Genomic DNA, 16,473 nt, shown 5'->3' with positions numbered 1-16,473 from the left:
GCGGTGGGCTGCTGACGAGCTCTGAGTATTGCGCAGGGTGGCCACGAGCTGCAAAGAAAAGATACGGTTGGCAGAATTGCCCTGGATCCTTTGCAGCCGTATGCAGAGCTGCAGAAATAAGCTAGATCTCTGGCATTTCAGAGAGCAGAAAAAAAAAAAGAGGGGAAGAATTGCTGCATCGTAAATACCAATTTGCCGCAAACTTTCAGCTTCCCAGCACTGCAGAGGCATTTTCTGTTTTGCATATGATGGTTCCTGTTGCTTCCGTGGTCCGTTGTGAAAAGGAGCTTGTGGGGACACCCGTGTTTCTAGCGGAGGGTGCCGCTTCTTCGCCTGCTTCCTTCAGCACAAACTCTTGCAGGCTTTCATTTGCCGTGCCGTTGACGCGTTGACGTGCAAGCCAAGGCTCCATGAGAAGCCCTTACTGTTACAATTGCAATGATTAACTAGGTAAAAATAATAGATTAGAGTTTAATTAAATCTCCCTGGTCAGTGTTGTCGGCCAGCAATGTATCCGCTCGGCTCCTTGAGCTCGTACCGCTCTCGCCTGGAGGAGCAGGCAGGCGTTTGGCAGCCCCGGCACCGAACACGGCAGACGTTCCTCTCCCCCTGCTGCTGTTGCGTCGTCTTGCTTGTCCTTCTCGAGTTACCCCGTGGTTTGCTAGCGCTCCCAGAGATTTTTTTTTGTGTGTGTGCGCAAAGGCAGAAAGTTTTTTCGTTCTTCCTTAAGGCTCGTGTGAAATCAGATCCTTTTAGATCAATTTATCCTTAGATAATAAGCTGTAGAAATGTTCTTTTTGGTGCAGGTCACTTTCTCCTTTTTGAGTGTGAGAAATTCATAGAGTCCTTCCCTCCACAGGATCCAGATTCTGTCTTACTATTTCTATTCTGTTTGGTCCTAGCTTTCTGGAAATCAGTTACTTCTTAGCAGCCTCTCGAGCTCTGGCCACCAGGACTTGTGTGTGGACATCTTATTCTTGCTCTCAAAAATAAGAATTATTAAACGGCTCCCTAGAAACCTTTCTAGGCTGTAAACAGGTCAGGCACCTCTGTTCTCAGCCGGACCTGATTTCATGGTGTTCAAATGTAGCTGCTGGAAATGCTGGGGATTGAGTCTTTGCAGCTGGACTCTTGTCTGCCACGTGCATTTTTCTGTCCTTACATCCTGTCCGCTGCTGTTGAGCCTTTCTGACACAGGAGTTGCCTTTTCAGCAGCTTCCAGCATCTGAAACTCTCATTCGTACGTCTCTACGTCCAAATACAAACCTCAGCCCAAAGCTCCTGTTCTGTTTTTTTTCTTTTTTCACCTCTTAAATTTCTCCCCTCTTCTCTCTCTCATTGACATGTGTAATTGCACTGAGCTTTGAATTGTTTGGAGACACTGTTTGCATGGAGGGTGCTGTACAGGGCAGTCCCGTTTGTTTTGCTGTGCTAACTGAAGCTCTGGCACATTGTGCAGATTATACTGTGGATTGGCCTGGGAATACTGGTTATTAGTACGTATACCACCTTGTCTGCAACGGAGGACGCCCCGGTGAAGACAGAAGCGATGGGCTTGGAGCACCTGGACAGAGAGGAGAACAGAATTGACCAGGATTCGGTCAAAATCCCAGGTACGTGTCTGCTTGAGTTGTGCTTCCCAGCCCTGCTCCCAGCTCCACCTCTTAAAAAAAGATATATATATATATATATATATAAAACTTTTTTTTTTTTTAAAGTGTGGTGGAAGCAGGGTCATTTCCAGGCAGCTCGGTGCATTGTCACAGCATCCTGGGGACTTTTCCCATGAAAGGCTGCAGTTTTGCCTTCTGGAAAAGCCTGGAGTCAGCTCCGGTGGTACCTGGTGGGAGTTGTTCTTTGGGGAAGGGAAAGGAAAGGTAGAGTGCGGGGGCTTGGGTCCCCCATACAGGCAGAGCATGGATCTCCCCGTTCAGGGTAATAAATGCAGCTCTGTGAGCACAGCCGAGCGATGGCTCCGCGCTGGCCACCTGTACGAGGGGTGTGAGTGGCCAAACAGGGCTGCTTTCACCAGTTCTGCCAGCGCATTGTCCGCGCTTCCAATAACAAGCCATTCATTGCGCTCAGAGGTATGTAAATTTATGGGCGCTGACTTTTTTTTGGTTGGGAGGATACAAATTTGGATTCGGTTTTAGCTCTGACAAAGCCTGTGATTATGCCTCAGCTTTGTTTACTGGTTCACGTTATTTATTATTTGTTTACTGTGGCCGTTGATAGAATTACGGCCGATCCCTCCCTTCCCCAGCTGCAGGCTTGCCTTGCAAGGCCATCGCTAGCAGGTGTCGCCTGACCCTGCGCTGCCCCTCTTCTGTGGCTGTGTCCTGTTTCTTTATTTTATTTTTCTTTGGTTCTGCTCGTGCTTTTTTTTTTTTTTGTTGGTGTGTGTGTGGGTGTTTTTTTTTGTTCTTTGGAGGCCTTGAAATATCCTCACAGAGATTGAGAACGGAAGCGAGAAAGGGGCTTGTCTCTTCTGGAGATTATCCTCCCTCCTGGTTGTTGGCTGTGTTCCTGCCGAGCAGCTTTGAGTGTCTCCGAGACACCGGTGCTGCCGCCGATAACATTCACTCCTGGGTTGCTCCGTCCCTGGCAGCGGTGGGGTTTTATGCGTTCATGCTCGTGGTTCACCCAAGGCGTGCATGCCTTCTCAGGCACTAGGATACCCGTGAACTCGGAGCAAAAGATGCTCTCAATCCCTTAATCGTGCACACTCAGCAGGGCTGGGAGGAGGGATGCGATTGAATTCTTCCGTCTTGGTTAATTTTGGAGCAGTAATGGCCAAAGAACAGCTGCACGTTTCAGGAGGAGTCGCTAATGACACGTGTTCTTGTGACTGGGAAAATAAAAAAAGTCCCATAAAAGATGGTGTCCGCTGGAGTTTGCTAAATCTCTTCTCCACTTCTTCTCCGCGTGAAGCGGGGCGGCAGAGCAGGACGCCTGCGTGTAATCGCTGCCAAGTGCAGCGACTCGTCGGTCACCCCGCCGTACCCACCGCGTGCGCCCGGAGCTCGTCAGCATCAGCCCTTATTGTGCGGTACTTGCTGCTGGATTAAATAATCCTACCTGGGAGGAAGGCGGTTTTAGTGCTCTTGGTTCGTAAACTTCCCGGGGAGGAGCCATGCGGCTTCTAACGCGCCGACCAGCGTCTGCCCGGGGAAAGCTCAGCTGCCCTCCGGGTCCAGCGCTGTCCCTTTCGTCCCGGGGGGGCTGCTGGCTCTGCCCCGGGAGTGGAGCCTGGCCTGGGTGCTCCATCCCCTGGGATGGGGCTGGGGGAGATGGAGCTGGGCAGGGGAAGGGGGACGAGGACCTCGCAGGGTGGCCGGCACCGGGGAAACGGCGGCGGGTGGACGCAGGGCTGCCCCGGGAGAGCCACGGTCCCGCTGTGCCGCCGTGAACCGCCCCGCGCCTTGGATCCGTGCCTCCCTGCGCTTCTGCAGGATGTCGGCTTGACTAGCAATGAGAGGCATTAAATGGTGCCCTTCTTCCCCCCGCCGCGGTGTCCCCCCCCCCCGCCCCGTCCTCACCCGGTTTGTTTTGCAGAGGCAGGAGCATGCAGCCTGGAAAACACTGCAGCAGCTGCATCCTGTCATTCAAGGCGTGCGCAGGATGCGGGCTGCCCCGCATCACCTGGGTGCCCTCGTCGGCGCACATCTGGTTCGTATTCCTCGCACGGGGCTTCGGCAGAAACACGCGGCTTCTCCCCGGGCACCAGCGATGGGTGCTCGGCCCCTTCCCCGGGCGGCGGGTGCCTCTGTGCCCCTTCCCTGTCTCCCCCCGCCCCCGGCAAACCTGGGGGCTGCGCGGGGCCTTTTCCCAGTCCTGCCTTCACCATCTGACTTTTGCCTGTCAGCATGTGAGAGGAGTTTTATTGGCCTCTTTGATGTTGCAGAGACCAGAACTGTACAGACTTTCATTAAAACCCTGCCCTGTGGGCCCTGGGATTATGAATATTAGAACATTGCCCTTTTATGTGAACACATATTGACCAGCGAACTCTGAATAGTGTTTTTACTAACGACACCCAAGTGCCCATTACAGCCCCTGCCTGTATTGCTTGAGGTTTACTGTCAGCAGCTCTTCGCGAAAGGTATAAAACCCCTTTCAGAAACGTTCTGCCGCTCCATGCAGCGTGTGCGCCTATGTTAAAAGGTTGCTAAGCTGCCTGTGAAAGCTCATGAAGGCAATTATCCATTTAAAAAAAAAAAAAAAAAAGCTAATTAGGCAATTTCTCTCTGTATTTGAAAGCACCCTAGAGGGTCTCATGGGGCGGATTAAGATTTTGTAATATTTTTCAGCTCCTTACTTGATCGTTGCTGCTTCATTTTCTTTCTCTGGCATTGTGCAATATCGGGTAACAAAGACACGATTCACGTTCCTTATGCAAGAGCGCCCTTTCCCCGGCGCTCCGGGGAGCTCGCGTGCTGGGCACCCTTCTCCGTCCACCCCGCGTCCCCTCCTGGGTGGGGTGGTCTGCGTTACAGGGACTCGGGTGAAATTTGGGTCTGCGTTTGGCTTCTCCGCTGGCCGCCGGCGCGTGGCAGGGCACGATGCCGAGGGCTCCTCCGTCCCTGCGCCGCGGCCGTGCGTTTGCCCCCGAAAAAAGACCTGCCTGGCCGGGGGCTGCGTCCCTGCCGGCGTTATTAGCCAGAGCAGCCCCGAACATGTGTGAGACGTGGATTATGCACAGCTCCTAATAGCTGCAGGAACAGCTTGACTCTGCTGCAGCTCTCCCTGGTGCTTTGTGCGAGCGAGCTTTTAATAGTGCCTGTGACACAGAAAAAGAACTATCAGCCTCTTGTAATTTGGGTTTGTTTTTACTGCTGGTGCGTCAGGAGACAACTGTGAACTAATTTCAGTGATGCCATTCGATAACCTTGTGAAATCTGTAACCGTTTCGGGGGGAGGGGGGGGGTCCTGGAGGTGCCGCTGGGGCCGGGGGGGGGGCTGCGTGGGGCTCCCCGGGGAGGGCTTGTCCCTGCCCCGCTCGGGGGTGTGGGGCTGCTCGGTACGTTTGAGAGCAGCGCTTTGCCCCCATCCCTCTGCCCCGCTTGTTCTTCTTCATTTGCCTTAGCACGAGCTCGTGGATCTCGTTCCATTTCACTGCGCCGAAGCGATTTAAGCAAGTCTGGAGCTGCACCGGGACGAGCGGGTCCCGAACCCCCCCGTCCCTCGTCAGCCCTCGGCTGGTGCGGCACGGAGAGGGTGGTGTGTCCCTGGGGGTCCCCTGGTCCCTTTGCCGGAGCCCCCTTGGCTCGGGGGGGGGGGCACGGCGGGGCCCATCTCGCTGCCTCTGCCGAGAGCGGGGCGTGCGGACGCAGCTTTTGGCTACAGTCGTTGCTGCGGTGGACGAGAGCGATAGGAAAACCATGTGAGGAGGGATTTAATGCCTTTCTGGGACCATTGCTACTATCCGAACCAGGAGCGGGGAGGGAAGGGAAGCTTTTAGGTTGCTAATCATGAAATTTTATTGCAGCCTAGAGAGGCTGTTGGCAAACCACAACACATACGCGCGCGCGCACGCACAAATCGGTTGCAGAAAGCCCCGGCTTCCCTTTGCCGCCCCGTAAGTGTGAGAGAGGAGCTGGGGCGGCTCGGCAGGACCCGCCGGCAGCAGGGGCTCAGCAAACCCTCCTGGTGCTGCCTGACGCCCAGGTCCTGTTGGTGTAAGCCAAAAAGCTTTTACAGCCTCTCAGCCCTTGCCTGTAAAGTCCAACGCCGCTCATAAAACATTAAGAGGCGCAGCATTACTGTAACGCTCTCCAAAGGGACCTGGAGGGCGACTAGACAGTTAGAGCGATTATTACACATCCTGAGCAAAATTGTTCTCTGCAAACCACATATAACCCCTTATAGATTTCCATGCAGCGTGAGAGGTCGTTAATTCACGCCCTGATGATGAACTTAATTTTGTTTCCTGCTGAGCAAATGACGGCTTAGAGGCAACTTTGTCTTACTATGGCGTGGAGACTTTTATTTTTTGTTTGTGTTTTGTTTGTGTTTCAGTCTTTGTCTTGCATTGCTTGCAGAACGCGGAACGTGCGGCCGCCTCTTGATTTACAATTGATGCTTCTCCCGGCAGCGGGGCCACCCCCAGCCCTTCGGTCCTGTCCTGGCCCGGGGGGGTTTCACCTGCTGCAGGGTCCTCTGGCCAAACCCTGCCGTGCCTGCGGGGGTAGTTCTGGCTTTAACTCCTCTGTTTCCCGCTTTCCCCCGCTCTCCCCCCCACCACTACCACCTTTTTTTTTTTTTTTTTTTTTGTGTTTAATCCCTCTTGAACATCATCTTGCTGCCTCGGGTCGTCATTCCCTTCTGCCGTGGGAACGGCTCTACCCGCGTCGCAGTTCTCTGGATCCTCTGGTTTCAGATGCGTTGCAGTCTTCTCCGAATGCAGCCATCTCCCGGCTTCATGAACCAATTAACGAAAAACTTTCCTCCAATAGAGTAAATAATTTTTTGCTGCGAGGCCAGAATTTAGCTGGGAACATCCGCAGCCGTGCCGAGCGTTCCCCTCCCCGGCCTCAGCCTCCCGCTTCCCAGGGCCCCCGTCCAGGGCTGGGCACTGGTTCCTGCAGTCCATTTTTCCTGAAAGGAGGAGCGTCCTGCCCTGACTTACTGAACCCTGGGAAGTCCCTCAATGGGGAGAGGGACCCTTGGGTACCAGACTTGAATTTCTCAGAAAATCCGAGTCCTCTTCCCCTCCCACCATCATTCCCAAACCAAAGAAACGTTGAAAGCCGGCCAGCCCCTGCGCACGTCCCTTCGACTGGGTGCGGAGCTCTGGGCCAGAGAGTCCAGGTTTCTGGACCGGCGCTGGGTCCTTCTGGCACGGATCCCTCTGCGCCAGGATTTTGTACTGATTTTGTGGGGTTTTTCACTACCCACCCCCCGCCCCCCCCCCCCCCCCCCCCCAACTTGGGTAAGGCCCACGCAGCTGAAGTTGTGGCAATCTCCTCTTTCCCATGAGTTCATCTTGTAATAAATCGCACCAGCCCTGCGGAGGGGGAGGAGAAAATTGAAAGATGTTTATAGAATTAATTCCCCAAAGGAAATCGCATGGGGGAGGGCAAATGGGGGGAAGAGTTGGGAATATTTTTTTTGTTACAGAAGATAGATTTTTTTTTTTTTTTTTTTGAGTTGGTTGGATGGAAAAAAATCTGCAGAACAACTTCAGTGCTGGGAAACAATTAGGTTTCCTCCTCTGCTGCTCTTCTAAGGAAGAGTTCACTCCCTGTTTGTGCTGTGTGGGTTGTCTTTTGCCACCCTGGGGTTGGAAGGGACCGTTCCCATCCCGTGGGACGTGCCACGAATTCCACGTGGTTACTCCAGCGCTGAGCCCAGTCACTGCTTTGACTGGGATGTGTCTTCCAGAAACATCCCGTGTCTTTGAGGGAGAGATGGGGGTCCCCCATCTCCCCCGGGAGTTTCCCCTAATGCCGTTTAATTGCTCTCCCAAACCTTCATGCCTGCTGCGGGGTCACGCAGCTCTCCTTCCTCCCCCCGTACTCCTTGCGCAACTCCTTTCCAGCATTCAAAGGGCTGGGGAAAAACTCGTGCACAAAAAGGAGGAGAAAAAAAAAATAAAAAAGCTGTTTTGAGCTGCTTTGCAGCATGCAGCCAGCGCAGGCGTGCGATGGGGGGGCTGCGGCCGGACCCCACCTCGGTTTCTCCCGGTGCTCAGGGGTCCGGTGCGGGGGAGCCGGGAGGATGCTACCATCTGGCGGCACGGGCTCGCAGCCGCAGCCGGCTCCATCCCGGCCCTGCCTGGCCTGGGTTTCCGTGCCAGCAGCTCCGTAAAAAACCCCTGTAGGGAAAACAAACGGGCGACCCCAGAACAAAAGCCCCAACTCCTCCGTACGAAGGCTGGAGGGAAAATAGCTGCTCGGCTTGTGCTGGTACAGGGGCTTGCAGCAGACAAAGCAATTGCCTTGGTCCTGCCGGCGCAGTGACGGTGCAGCCGTCTGTAACCTCGTGCAATTAACTGTCCTGTGTTTGCAGACCAGAACCCGGCCGTAGAGGAGGCGGAGGATGACCGCGATAAACCAAAGCTGCTGGATGAGAAGGAGGAGATGGAGCAGCCACAAATCAAGGTTCCCATGGAGGTACCCAAGAGGGAGGAGGAGAGGGGAAAGCCGGAGGAGAAAGTGCAGCTTGACCGTCCCGATCCAGGTAACGAGGACCCTGGGGAAGGGGTGTCAGCTTTGGAGCTGGGAGGTGTACGTGTCGGGACTATTTCAGATAAAGATCCTGATCTCTGCTCGACACCTCGTGGACTGAAGGTGATCTAGGATTTGATGCTCTCAAGGCTCGTTAAAATCATTTAGGTTGGAAAAGACCTTTAAGATCACCGAGCCCAACCGCTAGGAAAGCAGCCTCCTGCCGAGGAAGGAAAGGCAGGGCTGAGGAAAGGCAGCAGGCAGCCGGCTCTGCTGCAAACCTGCTGCCTGCTACTTTCTCCCATTGGTCTCCAGCCCCCTAACCTGCCTGTCGTTCCCCCTAGGGATTGCCCTGCCTGTGGGGGAAGCGCATCGCCACGAGCCACCCGTCCCGCACGACGAAGTGGTCGTGGACATGGGCCGGGAGCGGGAGGAATCCGACGAGAACAAGCTTGCGCCCGGAGGAGCCAACGATCGTCTGCTCAAGCCGGTGCTGGAGGAGCCAGCCGTGCTGAATCCCCAAAAAGAGGCACTTGGCCCAAAACAAGGGAAGGAAGCGATCGCTGAGAACCAACTGCGGGGAGGGACTGACGAACCCGTTAAGAATCTGAAGAACGTCCTGGAGGTGATGGTGCAGCAGGATGGCAGGCCGCCATACAAAGAGCTGGAGCCAGACAAACAAGTGCTGGAAGCCAAGGCGCAAGCTGCTGTGCCGGACGGTGAGAAGAAAGCTGAGGCTGCAGGTGACAGGGAGAAATCAAAGCTTCAGCTGCCCAGGAAAGCAGAGGAGGCTGTGAAGTCCGTGGAGAAGGAAGGCGAGCCTGGTAAGCTCCCTCCACGGTGGCTCATCTGAACAAACTCTCTTCTTGGCCTGTAATCCGCCCCGGCGACTGGGCAATTTGGTTATTCCTACCTACGTCCTTTTCATTCACGAGATTAGCGTGTGAGCGTGCACAGCCCCTTCGGCAGCTGTTGGGGAAAAGGACGAGTCTGGTGGCTTTGACAGCTACTATAATATCTGTCAAACAGTTGTTTGCTAGCCTACTAAATGTCAGGTGCCGTGCTGTTCCTGTGCGTCTCCGAACTCACTGGGGACACGGAGCCGGGAGATCTTGACAGGTAACACATTGCTAAGTGCCCGTCTAAAAGCTAGTTAGAACCATTCTTGCATTTTAATTGGCTGAGGTAGTTAGCGCTGGCTCGCTGCCACGAGTCTATAAGATTGTTAAATATTTTTTTTTTTATTACTTCCCTTGCAGTCATCGGGTTGAATATAAACTGTGCCGGCTTAGGCAGGGAGGGACAACACGGTGTGGAGTCATTTTAGAAAACATCTGCTGCAGGAGCGTCCTTATTGACTGCAAAGCTCTGTCGATCTGTTGGTCCGCAGGTGAGAAGCAGGAGCTGCCCCTCCCGGACAGGGCGGATCAGCTGGAGCCGAGAGAGACCCGAAACGCCGAGGAGAAGCAGCAGGAGAACGCGGAGAGCAAGCTGGAGGGTGAGCGTGCGTCCGTGGGGTGTGCGGGGAGGCGAAGGCGCTGAGCTCCCCCCCCTCCGCGAGTGCAGGATTTCTCTCTGCAGGAGGACGGTGCCAGCCAGCGCTGTCCTTGGCTCTTGCCAGCACATAGCTTTAGGCCGTAGTCACCTCCGCGACGGCGGCAATTAGTGCCTGTCTCCAGCGGGCTCGCTCCTGCGGCGCAGGCTGCCTGTTCCACGGCGCGGCCCCTGGCAGGGCCGCTCGAGGACGTGAGTCACGCTGGCACACGGGTCCGGCTGCTCCACGGCTGCGGCGGCTCGAGCGCCGGCGGTGCTGCCCCGGCAAGAACGAGACCGGAGTGAAGCCGTTCGGCTGGCGCTGTGCGGTGAGCCCTTCCTCAGGCTGAGCTCCGCACCTTTGGCCTCTGCCTCGCCGGAGGGGCTGCAGCCCAAGCTTGGGCTCCCCTTGCTGCTCTGCTCCAAGGTGACGGGCGTTGGGTCCAATGAGCAATGGCGGCGGGCAGGCTCTGCTCCTGGGGAGCATATCGCCCTCCTCTTTGTTTCGTGGTTACGTCTTGGTTTTCGAATTAATTTCTTTGCATTTTGGATTGCAACGGGACTTGAAAAACTGAGCGTAAAAAGCTAGTGGCGGGTATGGTCAATGAGGACTCTTCACATTTCAAGGAGGGTGAAGGGCCGTGAGTTTCCGTGGGGTTTTCCATCCCAGTCTGTGTGGGACTTGCTGAGGATGCTGTCCCGTGAGGATGTCATCCAGCGGTGCTCTGGGCTTGTTCTGCTTCTCTGCTCCGGGCTGAGCTTCATACCCGGAGGCTGGGAGAGGGTGGAAGGGGTGAAAAGGCGTCGCAGGAGCGAGGCAGCGGGCAGGCAGCTCCATGGGTGCTCTCTGCAAACAGCTGGGACCCTGCTGAGCGCTGCTCCGGCTGTAGCTGCCCTGAGCCGCGTGAACTCAAATACTTTCATTTTATAATCATTTAAGGTGTTTTTTTTATGAAGAGTGCCTGTTAAAATCCAGCTAAAGCACCGGCTGAGGCCTGCTTTCCCCATGATCAAAGGAGGAGCTGGGAGTTGGCGTTGCCTTTTGTTCGTGGGGAAGAGGTGTGCTGCACAAATACAGGAGTTACACGTGTTTGCAGAGCTCTCGGTGAGAAACGCTTTCATTTGACGTTAAACCTTTGCCTGCTGCGTGTTCAACCCAAACGTTCCCATGCCGAGCTGGGACCTTGGCATGCTCAGAGAGCAAGATAGTAGAAATTACTTCTGTTTTCATTGTTTATTCTGAGCAAAGTGTGAAAAATAAACGGATCTCGAGAAGTCAATTGCCCTCTTGAAACTACCGAATTCCCCCTTGCCGCCCAGCTTTCTGTGAGCGGAGCGGAAGGGGAATTTCAGGGGCCCTTAGCTAATAGCACCATAACGTGAGCTGGAAATATTTCTCTGGAATCACCTTGTGGGTGATTAGCAGGACAGGGGGAGGCAGTGCGTGCTGGAGGAGGATTCACCTGGGCAGCATCCCTTTTTAATTTAAATGGCATTTTCCAGGCTATTAATTTTGACATTATTTTCCGTGGGACATAATGGTCTAGAAACACCTTGAGTTTCAGAGGAAAGCTGCTTGCTCATGCGGGAGGTGAGAGACACGCAGGTTCGTACTCTCTGGGTACGATACGATGCATCCGGGTGTCTGTCCAGGCAGAGAAAAGGCAGCGGCGTGTCCGTGCAGACCTGGGACTCGCAGTTTGTGCCTGACGTGTCGTTGCAGCGAGTGAATCGACGTGAGTCACTTCTGCTTGGCCCGAAATAGTCTGTTTTGTGGGACTTCACAGCCGCGAAGGGCAGGGATTTCCTTCCGTGACGTGGCGCGGGGAGCTCAGTTCTACTCTGGTGGTGGCTCGGCGCGGCTGACTTTGTGCACCACTGTGGTTTCAACCTGCCTGACCGCCTGCGCTGCTGTATGCGAGAGTGTGCGGCTGCTAAACCTTTGATTGCTGCTTGAGATCCCAGGCCTTTCACTGTGCTCAACACCAAAAGGATTGTTCGGTGGGTGTTTTCCTGCCGTGGGCCAGGGCAGACCTTCACTGGGCTGAGCCGGGAGAGGAGGCAGCAGCAGCCTCTCGTCCCTCTGGCTGTAACTCAGGACTTGCCCCCTGGAAAGACCCAGCTCAGCATTTGTTCCTCGCACGCTGGGCCGACGTTTCCACGTTGGTTTATCCCACCGTTGTGGGCAGTTTCCCTCTGAGGGCAGCTCCTGGTGCTGTGCCTTAGCTGAGTTCTGCCAGTTCCCTCTAAGATTGCCCGTTTGCTGTTTGTGGCCTTTCCAGGCTTGCTTTAGCTGGGATGAAGTCTTTGCAGTGCATCCAAAGAGACGATCTGTCTTTGAGAAGCCTGGTTGGTCTACAGAGCTGAGCTGCAGCAGCGCTGGGGCAGCTTTGAAAGCAGCTCATCTTGCGTGGGCAGCCGAGCCCCTCGCTCTCAAATGACTTCTGCTGGTCCTGTCCTCTTCCCGCTCTGCCCAAGCAGCCTCCTCGTCCTTCCCTCTGCTGGGACCCCAGCTGACCTGCTTCCCTGTACCTCTTTGCGGCTCTTCTCCCCGAGCAGTTAACGACGAGAGCTGAGTTTTGATCCCCCACCCAAATTTCCTTGGGAGGGCAGTGTCCTGTGTTAGCACGTGCGCTGGCGAGCAGCCGGTCTGGGCTTCTGGCTGCCATCCTCAGTGGAGGTACGCCGGAGCGGTCCCACCGGGATTGCCGGCAGCAGAGCTGTGCCGTGTCCTTGCCTCCCTCTCGGCAAACGGGCAGCGTTTGCAGAGTAGGACCTTCCCGCTGAGGAAAGCCCCTGCAGCCCCTCCAACGCTGGGAGATTATTAATGAGGGGTTTTTTATTTTTTCCTTTCTTCTTTTTCCCCTTTCTAGAAGCGGGGCAGGCGAAACTGCTTGATCATGCTGTGCTGCTGCAGGTGATCAAAGAACAGCAGGTACAGCAGAAGCAGCTACTCGACCAGCAGGCAAAGCTGCTGGCTGTAATTGAAGAGCAGCACAAGGAGATCCACCAGCAGAGGCAGGAGGAGGGAGGAGAAGAGAAGCCAAAGCAAGGTAAGGACGTCACCAAAAGCGTAATGACCCCTCCGCGGGCTGATCACTGCTCAAAGCAGCTTTAAAGTCGGGCTGGGAGAGATCCGAGTCCTTTCGGCACATGGCAGAGTCCACTCTGCGAAAGCTGTTCCTGTGTCTGACCCCGACCTCCGAGGTGGGGATCCCCGGCCCCTGCGCGCAGGGGTAACGCTGTCCCCCTCGGCTCACCTCTTTTTCCCGTGTGGCCATTGATGGCACGATCCCTTTTCTCCTGTCCCCCGTTGTGCAGAATGGGGTGGTGGGAGAAGGGAACCTCTTGCTCATAAGAAAAAGCTTTTACATGTCGATTTTTGTTCTGCAGCGGAAGCGCAGCAGGAGCCCGCTGTGCCCCTCTCCAAGAGCAAGGAGGACGAGGGCCTCGGGGCTCAGGAAGAAGCTGCTGCAAAGGCGCTGAGCAAAGAGCTGCGGGAGCACCCTGCGCAGGGCCCGGGCGGGCAGCACGCTGACTCCGCGGAGCAGCGCAGGGGGACTGCAGGAAAGCTGGAAGAGGCTGGGCACGGGCGTGAGATTCCTGGGGTTCCTTCCAAGGAGCGGAAGGTGCTGCCACAGGAGAACGAGAAAGCTGTTAAAAATCCCGCGGAGAACCGGGATCCCCTTCACGGGGATGCCCAACACATTCCAGCAGCCAGAAACCACCTAGAAAAGAAGCCCTTGGCGGAGGATTTAGGAGGAGATCATGAAGCCAAAGCTGGAAGAGATGTCCACGAGAAGAAGAATTCCCTGAAAGCTGTGGAAGTAGCTACAGCTCCCATCCAAAGAGAACAGCTGGGGGCTGCCAAAGTTCAGGGAGTAGCAGGAAAGAGTCTGGAAAGAGACTCAGGAATAGACCTTAAAGCCAAAGCACTGAGTCAGGTGGAGCCCAAAGACCTGGCAGTTGTGCTGGACTCCTCCAGTAGAAGGAACGTGGCAGACAGCGAGCAGCACCTACGGGAGCGATTGAGAGGTGCAGACACCGAGGGGGCTGAGGGTGCCGGCAGACGGCAGCAGGTCTGGCCGAGGGACCTGGCTGGCAAAGGGGAGGTGAAGGAAGAAGCTCCTCGGGAGCACGTGGTGGACGAGGCCCCGGACCCGCAGGGAGGTCTCCGCAGCAAGCAGAGGCACGGGGAGGGAGGTCTCTCAAAGGATGCTGAGAAGAAACCAGGCCCTGAGAACGCTCCTGCCCAAAAGCCCGAGAAAGGAGCGGCCGCCCAAGGGGACCAGAGCCTGGACCACGACATCAAACCAAACCGGGACCTGAAACTGCAGGCGGACCTGGACCTCCGCCGGAGGAGACGGGACCTGCTGCCTCCCGAGGAGGAGGAGGAGGAGGCTGCGCAGGGGGAGGGGGTCTTCATTGGCCTGAACCCCCTTCCAGATGTGAAAGTAAACGACCTCCGGAGTGCTCTAGAGACACGATTGAACCAAGTTGCGGAGGGGGCTCAGCAGGTGGTCCACAGCCGGCAGATCAAGCAGATGACGCAGGCGGATGGGAGCGTGTGAGCGGGGTGGTCGTGCTCGGTGGGTGGCTGCGGGTGTTGGCCACAGGCACGAGGCTGAGGAGCTCCGTGGGGAAGGTTCAAGTTAACCAGCTGGGTTTTGGCCGCCGTTGCTCAGGCAGTGGTTGGTGTAAGCCAGCAGCGCTTTGCTGGACGCAGCGCTTGGACCCACGGGATCTCCTTGGACCTGTGAACCGTCCGGGGAACCGCGGGCTTCTCCAGTCTCTGTGATGGTAGCACCTCCCTGCGTGTACCCACAGGTGGCTGAGGAGATGGCAACCGTGAAAGAAAAGCTCCCGCTGTCCTCTGGCTTTCAGAGGTTGCCATTTACCTTGGTTCCCTGCCAGGCCGACTTTCAAGGACCTTTTTAAACATCTCCTTCATATCGAATTGCCTTCTCCATCTGGCTCTCGACTCCCCTTTCAGAACTGAGGTGGTCGTCCGCAAGGTTCCCCTGCCTGCTTGGAAAAGCTTCCCTGGTGCCTGCCCCGGGCTCCTTTGGCCCGGGCTGTGCGGGGCTTCGGGACGGAGGTCTGGGACTGCGGGGATTGCACATCTCGGGAAAGGCTTTGTTCTGGAGAAGCATCAAGTCATGAGTTCAGGACCAGCTTAGCCAATTGTTTTGGTGTTTCTCTTGAAATGGGAGCTGTTAGTCTTGCACGTTTAGGAGATAGTTGTGGTTTAGGAACCTAGTTTAGTAGAAACGCTGCCTTAAACGGGCACAACTGCTGCAGTTGTGCTGCCTCTACTCCCAGGGATTTAATTGGTTGGCCACACACTAGCAATAACATGGAGCTTTGCTCTCGCCACCCTCCCCGGATGCTCCGCTCTCCTCTGTGTTTTCAGGCTTGACTTCTGCCCAAAGTGCATTACGAAGCTCAACCCGGGGCTGCAGACTGCCCCCTCCCCCCCAAACCAGCTTGAGTTTTCTGCAAGAGGTGACTAATTTGGGAACAAAAGACATGGCTTACAAGGGCAGACTCGGGGGCTTGGCTCAGGCATTACCTACCTCTTCTCTCTGTTACTCGGTGGAGCGTGGTTTTGTGTGTTCTTCCCAGCCCCCCCACGCTGTGTTTTACGTCCGTAGATGTCGCTACTCTGCCCCTGGAAATGTATTTTATGAGCGAGGAAGGGAAGAGCTGCTCTGAGAGCCCTGGTTCCTTTCAGGCTCCCAGACAGTGATTCATCCTTTTGTTGATTTTTTGTTGTTGTTGTTTTTACATCCTGACTTGCAAATGTAAGAAATGAAATCCCAAAGCTCTCACTAGAACGGCTGAAATTTCCCAGCCTGGAGTCTACAGACCTCATCACTGTGGTGGTTTTTATATCTGTCTCTCCAAGTGTCTTTGGTAAAACCAGCCTCATCGAGTTCGTGTCCTTGCAGAGCCAGGGATGGGTCGTTATCAGACACACGGGATTGACACACCGGCTCTGGTCACTCGGGGGAACTCAAGGCTGCCGCTGCCTGGGACGCATGCCTGTTGCTCGAGGGATGTCATCTTAACCTCTCATTAAAATGACACAGAGCCGCAGGGCAACAGCCGCGGACTTGGGCGCACGTCTTCAGGAGACACCCGCGCTGCTTCCCCGGACTGCCACGGCCTTAACCCTCAGGACCCACCGTACAAGTGAGCTTCTCCATTACGCTGTCTTAAAGCACAAGCAACGCGCGGCCGGGAGCCCTGGAGCCGCTCCGCAGCCGTCCCGCGGCCGTGGGGGCAGGGACGGCAGCGGGCTCCGGAGTGTGGCTGTAGGTCCGCAGTAGGGAGACGGGTCCAGGCTTTGTCCCCTGCGGCACCGACCAGCCTTTCAGAAGCGAGAGGGAGCCGAAGCAGGAGCTGGACCTGCCCCCTCCTGCGCTTTGCTGCCTGCCAGGGGCTGTGCCGGGCAGGGTGAGGGCAGGGTGAGGGCAGGGCTCTGTCCTGCGGTTGGCGCTGAGTTGTCTGGTTGGTGCTGAGTTGTCTGCGTGAGCACAAAGGACCAAAGATGCTCCTGATGGCAGGAGCTGCGTCGGCTCTGCCTGCCAGGGACCGCTCGTACTGGGGTGGAGAGACCGGAGGGGAGGCTGAGCCGATCAATAAAATAAGCTGAAGCATTTTCATCTGAATTCTTTTTTTTTTTTTTTTTAATTTAATTAAAAAAAAAAGAGATGGGTAAGCCTTACCCGGCCCCGGGGCCGTGGCTCCCCGGGCAGGCAGCAGCATC

At 55.7% G+C, this 16,473-nt stretch overlaps 1 protein-coding gene across 1 annotated transcript in view; it reads left to right on the top strand.

The window, feature by feature from the left end:
- Positions 1–16,375, top strand: part of SLC38A10 (solute carrier family 38 member 10) — a 38,768-nt gene extending 22,393 nt beyond the window's left edge. Inside the window, exons 11-16 of the mRNA XM_075770836.1 lie at positions 1,460–1,613; positions 8,011–8,181; positions 8,513–8,992; positions 9,559–9,666; positions 12,575–12,754; positions 13,095–16,375. Coding sequence (XP_075626951.1) covers positions 1,460–1,613; positions 8,011–8,181; positions 8,513–8,992; positions 9,559–9,666; positions 12,575–12,754; positions 13,095–14,272 — 2,271 coding nt within the window. The 3' untranslated portion in view covers positions 14,273–16,375. The remainder of the gene's footprint in view (positions 1–1,459; positions 1,614–8,010; positions 8,182–8,512; positions 8,993–9,558; positions 9,667–12,574; positions 12,755–13,094) is intronic.
- The last annotated feature ends 98 nt before the right edge of the window (positions 16,376–16,473 follow it).

Source organism: Balearica regulorum, chromosome 18 (assembly GCF_011004875.1).
Source record: "Balearica regulorum gibbericeps isolate bBalReg1 chromosome 18, bBalReg1.pri, whole genome shotgun sequence".
NCBI lineage: Eukaryota > Metazoa > Chordata > Aves > Gruiformes > Gruidae > Balearica > Balearica regulorum.
This window is presented reverse-complemented; position numbering and strand designations above follow the sequence as displayed.